At 45.1% G+C, this 14,643-nt stretch overlaps 1 protein-coding gene across 1 annotated transcript in view; it reads left to right on the top strand.

The window, feature by feature from the left end:
* The window catches only part of nfatc1 (nuclear factor of activated T cells 1), a 48,128-nt gene that overhangs the window by 1,196 nt on the left and 32,289 nt on the right, over nucleotides 1-14,643 (top strand). The window contains exons 2-6 of the mRNA XM_023394890.2: nucleotides 599-1,646; nucleotides 1,977-2,136; nucleotides 9,010-9,212; nucleotides 11,859-12,031; nucleotides 14,043-14,183. Coding sequence (XP_023250658.1) covers nucleotides 599-1,646; nucleotides 1,977-2,136; nucleotides 9,010-9,212; nucleotides 11,859-12,031; nucleotides 14,043-14,183 — 1,725 coding nt within the window. The remainder of the gene's footprint in view (nucleotides 1-598; nucleotides 1,647-1,976; nucleotides 2,137-9,009; nucleotides 9,213-11,858; nucleotides 12,032-14,042; nucleotides 14,184-14,643) is intronic.

The raw sequence follows: 14,643 nt of genomic DNA, 5'->3' as shown, positions 1-14,643 counted from the left end.
CCCGCGCCTGTGACCTCAGCTCTTCACCCACAGACGGGCAGAATTTCATGAGCCATCGGGAGCGTTGGCATGAGACCATCAGCCCCCCCCCCTTGCTGAGTACAGCGTGCACCTTTACAGCATGCAAATAAACGAATCAAGTCCCTCCTGTGTTTATTTTTGAAACCGGCCAACAAAAGCGGCGGTGTGTGTTTTCATCATGTTGTAGTTTATGGGCATTAAGTGGCAGAAATCTGGCAACGAGAAGTGGAAAAAAACCCACCTGGTTTTTGCCTTTGGTTATTTTTAGACTGGAGTTATTTTTGGCTCCTTTCTTCGTGTCTCCCACCTAATTTACTTTGTAAAGTTTGAGCCACGCAGAGACGCTGTGTGCCTCTGGCCGCGGTGTGTTCAGGGAACCCCTGTCAGATGAGGCGTTAAGGTTTAACTTGCAGACTTTGTGCAGTGAGAAGCAGCTGAGGCCAAATGCAGGAGGCTCGCTGTTCTTTTGCCATTATAGGCAACAGCTCTCACAAGACTCCACTTGGCAACTGCCTCCTTCTAAGTAAAGAGTGTGTTTGATTATCGTGGTAACAAACTCAATCTGTTTGCCTTCCAGATGCATATGGCTACACGCCAAATGTCAGTCTCTCCCTCCCTCTGGGCAACCCGTGTATCCCCTCCCAATACCACAGCCTCCAGTCCAGCCCCACCATATCTGTCTCCGTCAGCGAGCCTCACAGTTACGACACCCAGGATGACATGACGGGGGCCGGCTACTACTCGTCTTCGAGCACCCGCCCAAACGGGGCCCCGACCCTGGAGAGCCCTCGTATCGAGATCACGGCCTACGGTCAGTTTCCTGAGGATGAGGTGGAGGAGAGCAGCCTTCCCGTCACCAAGAGAGTCAACTCCGTGGTGACACTGACCCTCCCCAGTGCCGACAGTTACCGTGACCCCAGCTGCCTGAGTCCGGCCAGCAGCATCTCATCTCGCAGCTGCCACTCTGACGCCTCCTCTTACGAGTCAGGCTTCTCCTACAACTACGACAACTCCCCCCAGAACTCCCCCTGGCAGTCTCCCTCTGTGTCCCCCAAAGGCTCCACCCTCGCCCTGCCAGGTGACGGCTGTGCCTCTGGCGGATCCCCTCGCCACTCCCCCTCCACCTCTCCGCGCACCAGTATAACAGATGACACCTGGATGGGTCAGCGCGGCTCCAGGCCCAACTCCCCTTGTGGTGCAAAGAGGAAGTACAGCTTCAACGGCAGCGGGGCGCCACACAAGCACTACCCCTACTCGCCCAACCACTCCCCCGGACCTTCCCCGCAGACCTCGCCACGCCTCAGCATCACAGAGGAGTCCTGGCTCCCAAACACCAACCAGTACACCAACTCAGCCATCCTGGCAGCCATTAATGCCCTGACCACAGACGGAGTGGCCGACCTCGCTGAGGGAATCCCCATGAAGGCCCGGAAAACCAGCCTGGAGCACATCCCCACGGTCAGCCTAAAGGTGGAGCCGGGGGGCGAGGAGCTGAGTCCAGGGCAGCTCTGTGAGGACGAGCACCCATCCAACCGCCTGTCGCTAAAGAAGGAAGGTTACTGCGGCGGGTTTCTGGACGTGCCGCAGCACCCGTACTCTTGGTCCAAGCCAAAGCAATATGTGAGGTAAGCAAGCCGAACAATATCTGTTCGGACTGAAGCTTTTCTTTACATCTCTCTAGATTATTGAAGCATAAAACTAAAAATGCTTAAAGTATTTTTTAGAAGTTCTCAGTGCATACATATTAATCTGCATGTGACACATATTGTATATTTACTAACAAGATTTGAGTTTAAGCATATTTGCTATTTCATAAAAACTTTATCGCCGTGTCTGGCGTTTCACATTTTCACATTCTGCACATTCTACCTTGATAAGTGCATCTAAAATAAGCTCTCCTCCCTCCTTGTTGAGTTGACATGTTGGACATGTTTTTGCCCCCCCCCCCCCGACAGCCCATCCCTGCCGGCTCTGGACTGGCAGCTTCCATCCAGCTCTGGGCCGTACAGCCTGCAGATCGAGGTGCAGCCCAAGTCCCACCACCGAGCCCACTACGAGACAGAGGGCAGCAGGGGGGCGGTGAAGGCCCTGGCAGGAGGACACCCAGTCATCCAGGTCTGCTACTGACTTTAAACAAATCAGTGTCTTCCTGAGACACCTTTTCACAGGCTGCAGATTAAATTGTGAACACTTGAACTAAACACTGATTTTCTCTTCTTGGATCGTGTCATGAATATTTTCAAGAAAAAAACTAAAATCCTTAAAAAAACTTGAATACTTGCCTCCTCCACTCAGACATGCTTCAGGTTACACCCCTGTTTATCCAGAGTCATATAAAATATGAAGCATTTGTGCAACATTTTGTCATAATTGCTGTGTGAAATCTTAGAGTAATGGCTGACCACACTGACCTTTACCTTTGACCACCAAAGTCTAATCAGTTCGAGTCCTTTAGTGAACCGTTGTGCCAAATTTGAAGGGATTACTTTGATGAGTTCTCGAGATATTGCGTTTACAAGGCTAAAATCATATTTTTTGAGGTCACCACGACCTTGACCTTTGACCTTTGACCTTTAGCCACCAAAATCAAATAATTTTATCCTTGAGTCCTAGTGAATGTTTGTGCCAAATTTGAAAAAGTTCAGTCAAGGTGTCACTGAGATATCGTGTCCACAAGAATGAGACGGATGGATGGACATCCTGAAAACAATATGGCGGCTCTGACTGTCGTCGGCGCTGAGGCAGAAAAAAACTAGTTTTTACTTTTATTATCTCCCAACCTCCTCAGGGACCTGAACCCCATGTTGGGAACCACAAAACTAGACTGCCCAGTTTCCTGTGATGATTAGACCAACACAAGCTGCAGCCATGAGGCCCATTTACCCTCCCGCCCCCCTTTACCCTGCAGCACCCCGCCTCTCCTGTTTTCTACCTCATGCGTTAAAGCAGATTGGGGCGACATGTGTTTGATGACCTGGCTGTTCTGTTATTCAAAGATGTCACATTTCTGAATGGAATACCAAAGGTCTGCTATTAGACAGAGTGGTCCGCTCAGTCAGTTCCTGTCCAGACGAGGGTGAGTCAAACTTTTCCATTGCGTTCTCGAATGCAGCGCAGACAGTTACAGAGTGATGTAGCACGGCCAGTAAGAGCTGAGTCATGAGCTCTAACCACAGTAGCTCTGGTGGTCGAGTCTCAAGAAAAAAAATGTGGATAACTGCAGATATGTTTTGGTTATAAACCCATCTGCTCCCCAACCAGTCCTCCTCACCGCTGACCTCAGTCTCTGAGTAAATAAAGGGTTTGAACCAGGAGTCGGGCACAGTGAACTTTAATTAACACCTTCTGACCTTTCATCAATACAAGTTCTCCAGACATTCGTCACATATGGAGGCAGAGTTTTTGTTTTTACCTTCAGGTGTGATCAAATTTTAAAATGAGTTGTTAGCAGTTAGCTAACGTAGCTCTTAAGTATGAATAGAGAACGCTAACATAGCTAAGCAGCCATTTTAAGGACAAACATAAGCTGTATCACAATTCCATACTGCATACTAACTTTAAACAGTGTGTCCACATGGAGAAAGTGGTAAAAATGACTGATACTGGATTTTTGTGGCCAATACAAATATTGATATTTGATCAATAGTAAATAACAGAATACGGTTACGATAAATCAGTATTGTGACCGAGTTGATGGCGGTGTGTCCGATATTTGTTTTGTATCGTAAACATTTTTGACAAGAATCCCTTAAATTAGATAATTAAATAATTGTGACTAAAATATGTAGAGAACTGAAGTGACATCTTGAAAAGTTAAACTGTCAGTGCCCTCTGGTGGACAAACAGTTTCTATATTACTGCACACATACAGTATAATTACCTGTGCAAGTTCATTGGCTGATGCTTGTGGACTTGAGTGCTGTTCCTGGAGTCATTGCACACCTTCCTCCAGGTGACCCAGCTCAGGCTGATCAAGCTTGTCCAGATCGGAGGTAAGCTACTTTTCTCCCCGTGGTTCTCGTCTTTTGAGCCACAGATGGCTTTACTCTCCCTCACTCCCTCGATTGCCCACGACCTGATGGCTCTGGGCGATTGGGCTGCAAAACCGCTGCATCCGACCTCTCCATCCGCCTTGTTACTGACCAGTCCCTGGTACATGGTTCCTTTCAAAAGCCTCTTCCCAAGGTATTGTTAGTGCTAACAGAACCACTAGTGCAGCAGATAAGCTTGCATATTAAATGCTAGAGTGCATTTTATGACTAAAGCATGAAAGTTTGTCCAGTGTTTCTATAAAACATGAAGTATTTTCAGATTTTCAGATTTGACCTCTGGGACAGGGCAGAGTATGACCAAATTTCAGGCTGTCAAATTTCATTTTTCTTCACTTTTTCACAGGCCTAAACATCAATTGTGTTTTATTTTTATGCTCCTATTACACATAGATTGCACAAAACTGCTGTAATCTCTGTAAAACATGAGTACCAGCTCAGTGAGGTGTCTGGAAAGGCGGCTGGCAGCTCAGGGCAGTTGTGGTCAAGTGTCATGGCCGAGAACTTGCTGCTTTTTTTATGCACAACAAACTTCTCAGGACTGAATTCTTTCAGGACTGCTGGCTGTTTCTCAGAGAAAACCATCATGTCACCAACATGTGCAGAGAGCCACCTGGAGGAAAGAGTGTGGTTCAGGGCAAACTAGCATGCTAGTTTCTGACTAGAATGTTTGCTAATGCGCTAGCTAGCTACATAATGTCTTTTGGTTCTTTGAACTGCTCCTCTTCCTCTGCCCTGTATGTCTGAAATAAAACTTTGGGGTATGTAGATTATTTGCTGAAACGTTGATGCTTTAGTCATGAAATGCTCAGCTGGTTTGCCTGTCTACCTCACTGCTTGTCCGGTGGACTCGGATGTCTGGTTAAGGGAATTTCAGTTGCCGCTCAAGGTCCACCAATAGGATGCCTGCAGACGGTTTTGCGGTGGGTCTTTCTGTACGGCAGTTTCTTGTTGCTTATCGGCTGACATTTTAATTCGGATAAAATCAGCTGATCATTTTAGATATGAGTCAGTTTACAGGCTAAAACGCTTGGATGAGGAGGAGGAGCTGCTCACGGCTGGAGAAAGTGAGTTGCGAATGGTGATGAGACAGTCTGGGGAACTAAAAAATAGTTATTAAATGTTTGGACAAACCTTTTAATTGGCAAATAGTAACCCGATTTCCTGTATACTAACTGTAAAAACTGTGTGCTATGACAGAGAATACTGCATACTGTCAGTATATATGAAATGTGGATATAGCTATAGATTCTCTCCTCAGAATGACGCTTGTTTCTCCAACCAAGTGCTAAAAGGTTCAGTTTAATAGAGTCGTCTCCTCATGTGTTTTGTCGATCATAAAAAAGCAGAAAAAGGAAGCAGAAATATTATATTTATATGCAGCAGTGGAATGAAATAAAATAAAAAAAAAACATTTAGTCCCATCCAGCGTGTCGCTGCTGCACATCTGTGCACGATGCATGTGTTTGTCCATGAGAAGGTGCTAATGATTTAATGACAGGGATCTGGGTTCACCCCATCTGAAATAGAGAGTGTGTGTTCTCTTTAAACCTAAATTCAAACCTCCCCCTGCTTTTCCGCCAGCTACCACCCCAACCACACAGACTTCCCTTTGTTTAGGAAAGTTCCCGTGTGCTCGGCTGACATCATCGCTGCGCTGCGTCCTGCGGAGGCGGCAGCAGCTAAAACCACACACGTTTCTGGCAGCCTCTGATGGAGATGTTGGAGGGAGCCTCAGACAAGGCAGCCCCATCTCTGCGACTTCCTGATTACATGGTGCACACAGCAGCGCTGTGGACGCTGGCTGACGAAGCCTCTGCGGCTCGTCCCGTCGCTCCTCTGACTCAAACCCTGCCCAGACTTTACAGAGTTTATTCTGGACGGCCCTGTTCTATGTGGTGCGCTTTTTTTCTCCAGCACAGCTAAGCTGGCTGTTTTCTGTTCTTTTTCAATGCCATCGCTGCTGCCTGCCTCAACCACACCCGCCCTTACGCCAGCAGCAGACTGAAGTATGCCCCTCTGAAGTGCTGTGTGCAGTCCTCACCGCAGTTAATGCTCAGGGTTTCATGCTGTACTTTGGTGGAGAGGAAATACCCCTATTCATGTCTGTGAGGTCTTCGTTTCTCTCTGTTTGAAGTCAGATTTAAACGTTGTTATTTCTGCGTCATGTGTCTTTTCTCGGCCTCGATCCTTGTGATCAAATTTAGATTTCAAACAAAGTGTAATTAATAAAGATCATGTGAAACAAAAAGCGTGACAGGATGAATCGCAGGTCACACCGGGCTTCCACACTCCTGATAAAACTGAAACGAGTCCATATGTGTGTGAGTGTGTGTGATCATCCTGTTAGAGCAGTATAGGAACAGAGCGCCAGCCTCAGTCCATTCCTCATCCCTCTCTCCTCCTCTTCGGTGCCTTGAGCAGCTGGAGTCTCGGCATTCCTCTTGTGGGTGATAATATGAACTAGGGAGGGGTGGCTGCATTGCCAATGTCAAACTGCCAGGGTGGAGGAGCGCAGGGTTTACATGAAGTGGTATCACAGTGATTTAATTACAACACCAAATCATAACTGTTGTCTGCTGCAGCTGCTTAGCAAAACATATCATTCAGATCACAGAGCGGAAAAACGAAAAGGAAAAGGGAAGGTTTCTTGATTATAAGATTCCTTCTTAGATAATTTTATGTCTTCAAGTGATGGATGGTGATGTTGACAGGAACTACGAATGTTTCTACAAATGCGTTCTTTGTCAAATCAGCTGAAAGCACAGTCAGATGACATGATTGAATCTGATGATTTCTATTTTAAAGCTGATAATCAGAAATCTGTCTGTAATCATAACTTTAAAGTAACCACCTAAAGTTGTGAGTGGGGCTTCCTCACTTCATCGCGCTCCTTTTCTGCTGCCCAAATAAACAGCATTGCTTGGCAGCGACCCATTTCCTTACACAAATATACAGGGCTGTTGCAGGCACTTAACCCTGACAGGGATCCTCCTCCAAATCACATGTTGTGCCTCTCGGTCGGAGCCTTTCGCTCTCGTTGTGGGTGCTCCTCGCCCCCAGTGCTCTTCTTATGTAAGTGAAAACTCTTTCGCCTTCATTTCAACATTTCCCCTCTGATTGTTTCAACTGACTCTCTCATCCAGAGGCTCAGGATAAGACCAGGTTCAGTGTCCCCTCTACTACACAACAGGGTCTGGGGATCTACTCAGTTTTTACTCTTCAGTTTCTTTAAAGGACCAGTCTGCAGGATTTACTAGCATCTGCTAAATCTTGTTGGTTGCTGATTGCAACCAACTCAATACCCCTCCCCTCGCCCCTCTTCTGTGGACCCAGCTTTGGTTTCTGGGCTACTGTTGAAACATTGTGGTGCAACATCAAAGAGAACCCACTCCTCATGTAGATATGAAGTGCTCATTCTAAGCCAATGAAAACACAACGATTCTTAATTTCAGGTGATTGTAGACTGATGGATTTCTGCCAATAGATGCTCCTAAATCCTACACATTGGTCCTTTAAAGGTGTGCTAAGGCTGGAGATGAAATACTGTTTCTCATGTTGTTTTGCAGTTATTATTTAATATATTTGAATATTAACTCTGCACAGAGAAAACAGTCGTAATGCTTGACCCTGACTGACCAACAGTCTAATTCGGAGCTGATAATTGGAGGCGTTTGAAGTGCCGCAACATTATTGAAAAGGATGGAAAGATTTTCGACCGTTGAGTCAAACAGGACCAAGTCCATTTTGTGGTTTATTGAATGATCAAGGGAAGGATTTAGGGAAAAGGCAATAACTTGAAATTCAAAGCTGAACATTAACTTTTTTTTTTTCTAATTTAATGTATCATTATTGTGTCAATCTTTACTGGCGTGCAGTGAAAACTGACACGTATATAGTTTTTTTGAAAATGAAAATGCTTCCGCAACACTGCAAACTTTTCTGGTTGACAGAGACAATGTGATCAAATATTATATGTGCAGTAAAAACATAGATTTTGGTTCAGATTTAAACTGTAAGATGCTCCTCCATCTTTGCTGTAGTTTAAACAGAAGGAAATTATAGATCGCAGCTCTAACCTCTCAAAAAAAAAAAAACTTAAATATGTACAATTTGTCCATCTAATCTCTACATTATATTTGGTATATTCCTACATCAGGGCCTCTTTTATCTTATTGTCTTCCTGTGCTTTTTTCAATTGTTTTGACTTGAAAATGCCTAGTATTCTGCTCCAGTTCCTCCCTCGTCACACCGTATGGATAACATACATACCTCGCACACGGTGTGTCAGTAGTAGCTGCTGCTCTCATATTTCAGCTGCGGCTTTGGGCTTCATGCCTGCACTCTGCAGTCTGGGTGGTTGAGGTCATGCTGGCAGGAGGCCTCCTGTCAAGCAACACCTATGGAGGTCTGGGAGTAGTTTAGCAGCTCCGGGTCAAACCCGGCGGCTACAGCGAGCAGCACTTCCGTACCTTCTCCATCTCAGGATCATTTTACTGATAATAATCAGAGCTGGGTCACCGCTGAGAGTTTTTCTTGACCCGGATTGGCCCGGGCACAGCGGGACTGACATGACCTTGACTTCTCTGAAACACTAGCTCAGTCTTGTCACAAGGCGAGCACGAGGCTCGCAAATCACAGCGCCGCTCGCCGTAGGTGGTTTTACTGCTCTCTGGCAGCAGCTGCCCCTGAGATCCAGCTACTGTAGGATCAACATCTTGGCAGGCCTCAGATGAACTGATGGAGGAAGTGTATGCAAGTCACTGGTAGTAAATTAAAGAAGATGGAGGGGGTGATTACAAGATCCTAAATGGGTACTTTGTTTGAAAACCGTCACGCTGAGATCGTGACCTCTGAAAGACCTACGTTTGTTTTTGAAAGAGTGCGAGTGGATGCTGTCTCAGGGCTAAACCACAACTGCGTCTTTTCTCTCTCGTAGCTCCACGGCTACATGGAGAGCGAGCCTCTCACCCTGCAGCTGTTCATCGGCACGGCTGACGACCGGCTGCTCAGGCCCCACGCCTTCTACCAGGTCCACCGCATCACCGGGAAGACAGTGTCCACCCCGAGCCACGAGGCTCTGCACAACAACACCAAGGTGCTGGAGATCCCACTGCTGCCAGAGAACAACATGAGGGCCATGTGAGTATCTGAGGCGGAGAGGAGTGATCTGATGATGTTTGTAGGTTGAAACTGATCTAATCTAGTTTAAAGTGTTTTATTTTTTGGGACCAAGTCAAGTTTCAAGTAATTTAACACTTGTTTTTATTCATTCAAGAATTGACATGGACTTTTCCTAAATGACTTGAGACCTGGACTTTAACTTCATTGGCTAAATCTGGTTAAAAAATGACATTCAAAGTCCACATCAAGTCTCAACTCATTTGAAACAAGTTAACTTTTGTTGAACCCTTGACTCTAAGTGAAATCTCAAGTCCGGGTCAAGTTATAGAGGCTATTTGTAAGTTTTCTCTGCCACTGAACATGATTTCATGAGAGCAGGGAGCAGGTGGTGGTGATTGTTGTTTGCAGAGAGCTTCAACCATTGTTGAATTTACAATACACAAGGTTATAATATGTCCTTTGAGCAGCTACTTCCTCAGGGCAGACTGGACGCTACAGTGACTCAGGATCGGAAAGTGACGAGATGTGCCAACCAGGGCTAGCTAGTTAGCATGCTAACTTCAGCACAATAAAAGAAGTGTATAAATAGAAGCAAAACAAAAGGGTTGCTTTCCACCTGTGGAGACAGCAGGAATGAAGTTTGATGCTGAGCAGCGGCTAATGCTAACATTAGCTAAAAGTCCAACTCAAACCACAGCCTCATAGATAAATATGTTAGATCAGTCTGATGTTTTTTTTCTGTGATTTTACCAGGTCAAAACTTGAGACTTGAATATTTAATATTTCAGCTCAAGTCAAGTCTGTATCATGATTATCATGTATCTATCATGTAGAAATCACTATTTACACAGAATTTGTGGCTCAGACAAACTGAGATATTATCTAATATCTGTTTTTATACTGTTTTGTCATTGTGCTTTACTTCTAGTTCTATGCTTCTTTATTTCTGTTAAGCACATTGAATGAGCTCTGTGTATGATAATGTGCTATACAAATAAATGTGTCTTGCCTTGTCCTTAAGGGTTTCAAAAAACTCAAGACTTGATTTGAACTAACCCCAACAGTTTTAAAAATAACTGTGGCTCTTCATATGACTACATGAACATCTGGTGAGCTACAGTACGTCTGTTACAGCCAGTAAACACCAGCTACACGTACATCACAGATATCATCTGAAAACATCTAAACTCAAATTTAAGAGTTTCTTCTCTGAGGGGAAAGTTCACACCCCTTGAATGAAACCCTCTCAGGTCCTGTCAGACTGCCGCTGAACTAAAAAAAGATAATAATCTGGAGATATGAAGTTTACTTGTCTGATGTGTCCGTGTGTAATCGCGTCCAAAAATCTGAGACCACTTTAGTTCTGGACCCCGCAGTATGTCTGTGAGCGCGGCCGCCTCCTGCAGTGTTTGGGTTTTGAAAGCGTTGCCCTCTGTGCTCAGACGAGTGGCTTTCCCATTTTATAAGCCTCAGAGATCAGATTACTGGGGAAGCTCAAAGCTGCTAACAGGGACCTGGGGTTTGTGTGTGAGCTGCAGGCAGCAGCCGCCTGCTTGCATCAGCACTTTCTCTGCCTTTTAATGGATGTAACACATAAGCTCCCCCTTTATACAACTGCTTCACCTCGGGATACTGTTTCTCTTTTCTCACAGAGGACACGCCTCACAGTGCTTAAGTTTAGACCGGGGATTTGTGGAAGATTTATAAGTTTTGACGTGCACTCCACTGTGACATATAGATGTTGTATTATGTGGTATAGAATACAGGCGTTATTATATTTCTGAAGTAGTTACTCATGATGATTTAGGGGGACACGTCTTAAATTAAATCATTAATCAACATCAGTTGAAGCCACATTTGACTTGGTATGACTCCAATTAACTGTTGATAAATTCAGTGATAGCACTGCCCCTCTCTCTGGTATCACCCTCTCTCTTAAAACCTTTTCTCAGGCGCTGCACGGACGCCTCAGTTTGTGGTTTTGCACTCAGCCCGTGTGCGTAGGCGGAGAGCTGAACAGCTGGGGTCCTTAGCATCAACACCTGATTACTTCGCCAGCGGAGCAGACCCTGGTGTCTGGCGGGAAGAATGTTAGGGAGTGTTCAAATGTGTGTAAAAGTTGACATTAACTAGGCTTTGAGGAATGTGGCATCAAGTAGCACGGAGATGGAAAAGCCAGAAAGTGTTTGGAGAGGCTCGAGGTATTTAAGCATTAAAAAGTTAACATGAGAGCAGTGCAGACAGAGAGGGGTGTGGAAGGGGGGGGGGGCATTTATTAAGTGTCCGATGAAGACTTTGACACTGTAAAAAATTATTACCTGGGTTGTAAGATTTGTTGAAGGGGGAGAGTATTTTAGGAACCATCTCTTATGGATCATAACAAAGATATTCATGATGTAATGAACGTTCCCAGTTTGAATTCTGCCCGAGAGAAGATGCACTGAGGTGTGGAGGTTCTGATGGGGGTGCTGGTGTTAATCTCCTCCTGACATGACTGCAGCCTCCTTCAGGACTGTGTTGATGGAGTCCAGAGAGAAAATCGCTCTTGATTTAGCCGCAGTGTCGTATAAATCCCCGCCTGATTAACAGTGAGAGCGTATATATGTGTCATGAACGCTCGTGATAATGTGACTCATACACTTCATCTCGTTCCTCTGGTGATAGAATCGACTGCGCCGGGATCCTGAAGCTGCGTAACTCAGACATCGAGCTGAGGAAGGGGGAGACGGACATCGGACGCAAGAACACACGAGTGCGGATGGTTTTCAGAATTCACGTCAACCAGGCCACAGGCCGAACGGTGTCCCTGCAAGTGGCATCCAATCCCATCGAGTGCTGTGAGTACATCTGATCAAGCCTAAACTCCTCAGTCACAGAATGCCTCATAAAAAGTGCTTAAATTGCTGACTCCCAACATGGAGGTGGGAACCTCTCTAATTGATGGATTGCTATGAAATTCATATTCCCCAGAAGAAGAATCCTAACGACGCTGATGATCTCCTGACTTTTACTATAGTGCCATCATCCATTTTTGGTTTTTGGTTGTTTTTCGACCAACACTTTCTTAACTAATGACATTCACATCAGCCTGAACTAAGTTTGTGTTTGGTGCTAATTGAGTACATAACACTTTAATTATAGAGCACACTAGGAAGTAAAAACAGTGAAAACATTCAAGAAATACATAAAAAACATGAGATAATATAAAAACAATAAAAGAAAAATAATAGAAACAATAAAAGTTACACAGAGGGCAAACACATATTACATAAAGTGCATCTGAAACAGGTGAGCTTTTAGCAGCTTCTTAAAACTGTCGACTGAGGTGACATTTTTTATGTTCAGAGGAAGACGATTCCAGAGGGTTAATAAACGTTAGCATGTAAACATGCTACAGTAAGATGGCAGATATGGTGAACATTATACCTCCTTGCCATTAACATGTAAAACCGCCGCCACTGTGCCTACTGTAAACCTACAGCTTCACAGAACCGCTAGCGTAGCAGTAGACTCCTACTCTTTTTCCTTGTAAAATACGAGACAGCTTTTCCTTTTCAGCTGAGTTGTTGTAGGGAGAAGTTGCTCCTTTTCAAAAGATCAAAAGACAAACAAGATCTATCGATTGGGCAGGAACTTTGACAATCAATTCGTTTTTCAAATAAAACCACCAAAACCGCAGCTGGTTCCTGGCTCTCAAATGTGAAAAAATGTGCTGCTCTTCGCAGTTTTTTATGATTCAAAATAAACACTGCCGCATTTTGTGACAAACAGTCCCAAGATATCACTTTAACAATTTATTAAGCACAAAATAAGCTTTAAATTTATGTATAGATGTCTGTGAAGATTCCCAGTCATCCAGGTCATCGTTGAATTGCCCTTGATTCAGCCTTTGTTTATGGACAGAGATGAGAATGATTTGCTTCAGCTCTATAACTACAGCTGTTGTGGACCTTGTGCAGCTAGATTTTAACTTGATAGTATTAGTCTGTGTAAAGGCCATTTAGTCCTTGCTCGATAAACTCCATTGACTCTGTGCACTGCACTGGAGCTGACCTTCCACTGGACCGGGATAAACTCAGGCAGATCACCCACTTCATGTGGTTCTGGCACTGAGAGCTGCCATAGAGATTAAGTCTTATGAGGTAAATGAAAGACAGTAGTTAAACCATGATCTCAGCCCCTTGAAATAGACCATTGTTAGTTTCTGAACAACTGCCACAAAGCAATTGTTTTTGACCAAAATTCACTGTGTGTGAGCGAGACCCAGAACGACAGACAGAGGCAGCGCAACACAGAGATATGGGAAAGATTGATGGTTTCCAAAGACGGAGAATTAGAGTTTGTTCAGAATCAGAATGCAGCAGCATCGAATTACAAGAAGATGGTCCTCACATGAGAGAAATATTCAGGTTTTATTGAACCTCTGTTTATGTGTCCCGGTCAATCGCGATGAAATTACAGATATCTTTCACAAGAGAGACCCAGCCAAGACAGAAAGAGTTTGCAAATATGTCACAGCAATAATAGATCATTTCAGAAAAACTGAGAGTGAGTGAGGAATGAGAGGAGCAGGCCAAAAGGGAAGAGAGACAGGGAGGAGAAAGATTTGCTAAAACCAAATATTTGAGACAAAACTTCCACCCTGATTTGAGGAAAACACAAATAAACACAACGTGAAGCCTCTCCCATAACTCTAACATGAGGAGGCAGAGGTTTACAGCTGTGCCGACGGCTCTGCGAAAGCTGTCTAGGTAGTGATTCAGCCTCGGCCTGGATGCTCAGGTCTGCATGGGGAGTGGGTGTGTATTAGCCGAGCGATGAGTCCGGTTTCTCTTCTCCCTCCCACAGCCCAGAGATCGGCCCAGGAGCTGCCGCTGGTGGATAAGCAGAGCTTGGAGACTTGTCCCGCCCCCGGAGGGGAGAGGATGCTCCTCGATGGACACAACTTCCAGCACGACTCCAAGGTGGTGTTCGTGGAAAAGGCTCAAGGTAAAAGAGGAGGAGATTTGGAGTAATAGTGCAGCTTTGTGTATATATGTGTGTGTGTGTGTGTGTGTGTCTATGTGTGTCCCTCTCTCTGTTGTTGGAGAAACCCCAAGACTGCTCCCTCCCTCCTCTCCCCCCGCCGTCAAAATATCCTCCGTCCTGCCAGAGTGCCACATGTGGTGCACATTAATGCGCTGTATTTTTAACCCAGCAGATTTACATTTGCAGAAGTTTCCATTGCCTGTTCAGCAGAGGAATGGATCACAAATGCAGCATGTGTTGTGTGTGTGTGTTGTGTGTATGTGTGTGTATGTGTGTGTGTGTGCGTGTGTGTGGGTTGGCTGTGCACGTGGTGTGGATGCATGCACAGTTGTGTGTGTGTGCCATGCCTCAGTGTTTGTTTCTCTCTTATTCTAACTTGAAGCTGTTTTGGTTTTTCTTTTTTTTTTGGGGGGGGGGGGGG

The sequence above is a fragment of the Seriola lalandi genome, unplaced genomic scaffold (genome assembly GCF_002814215.2).
Source record: "Seriola lalandi dorsalis isolate HSWRI2012SDOR001 ecotype SW California unplaced genomic scaffold, Sedor1 jcf7180002054954, whole genome shotgun sequence".
In the NCBI taxonomy this organism is placed as follows: Eukaryota; Metazoa; Chordata; class Actinopteri; order Carangiformes; family Carangidae; genus Seriola; species Seriola lalandi.
The sequence above is the reverse complement of the archived record's forward strand: the minus strand, read 5'-3'. Positions and strand labels throughout refer to the sequence as shown.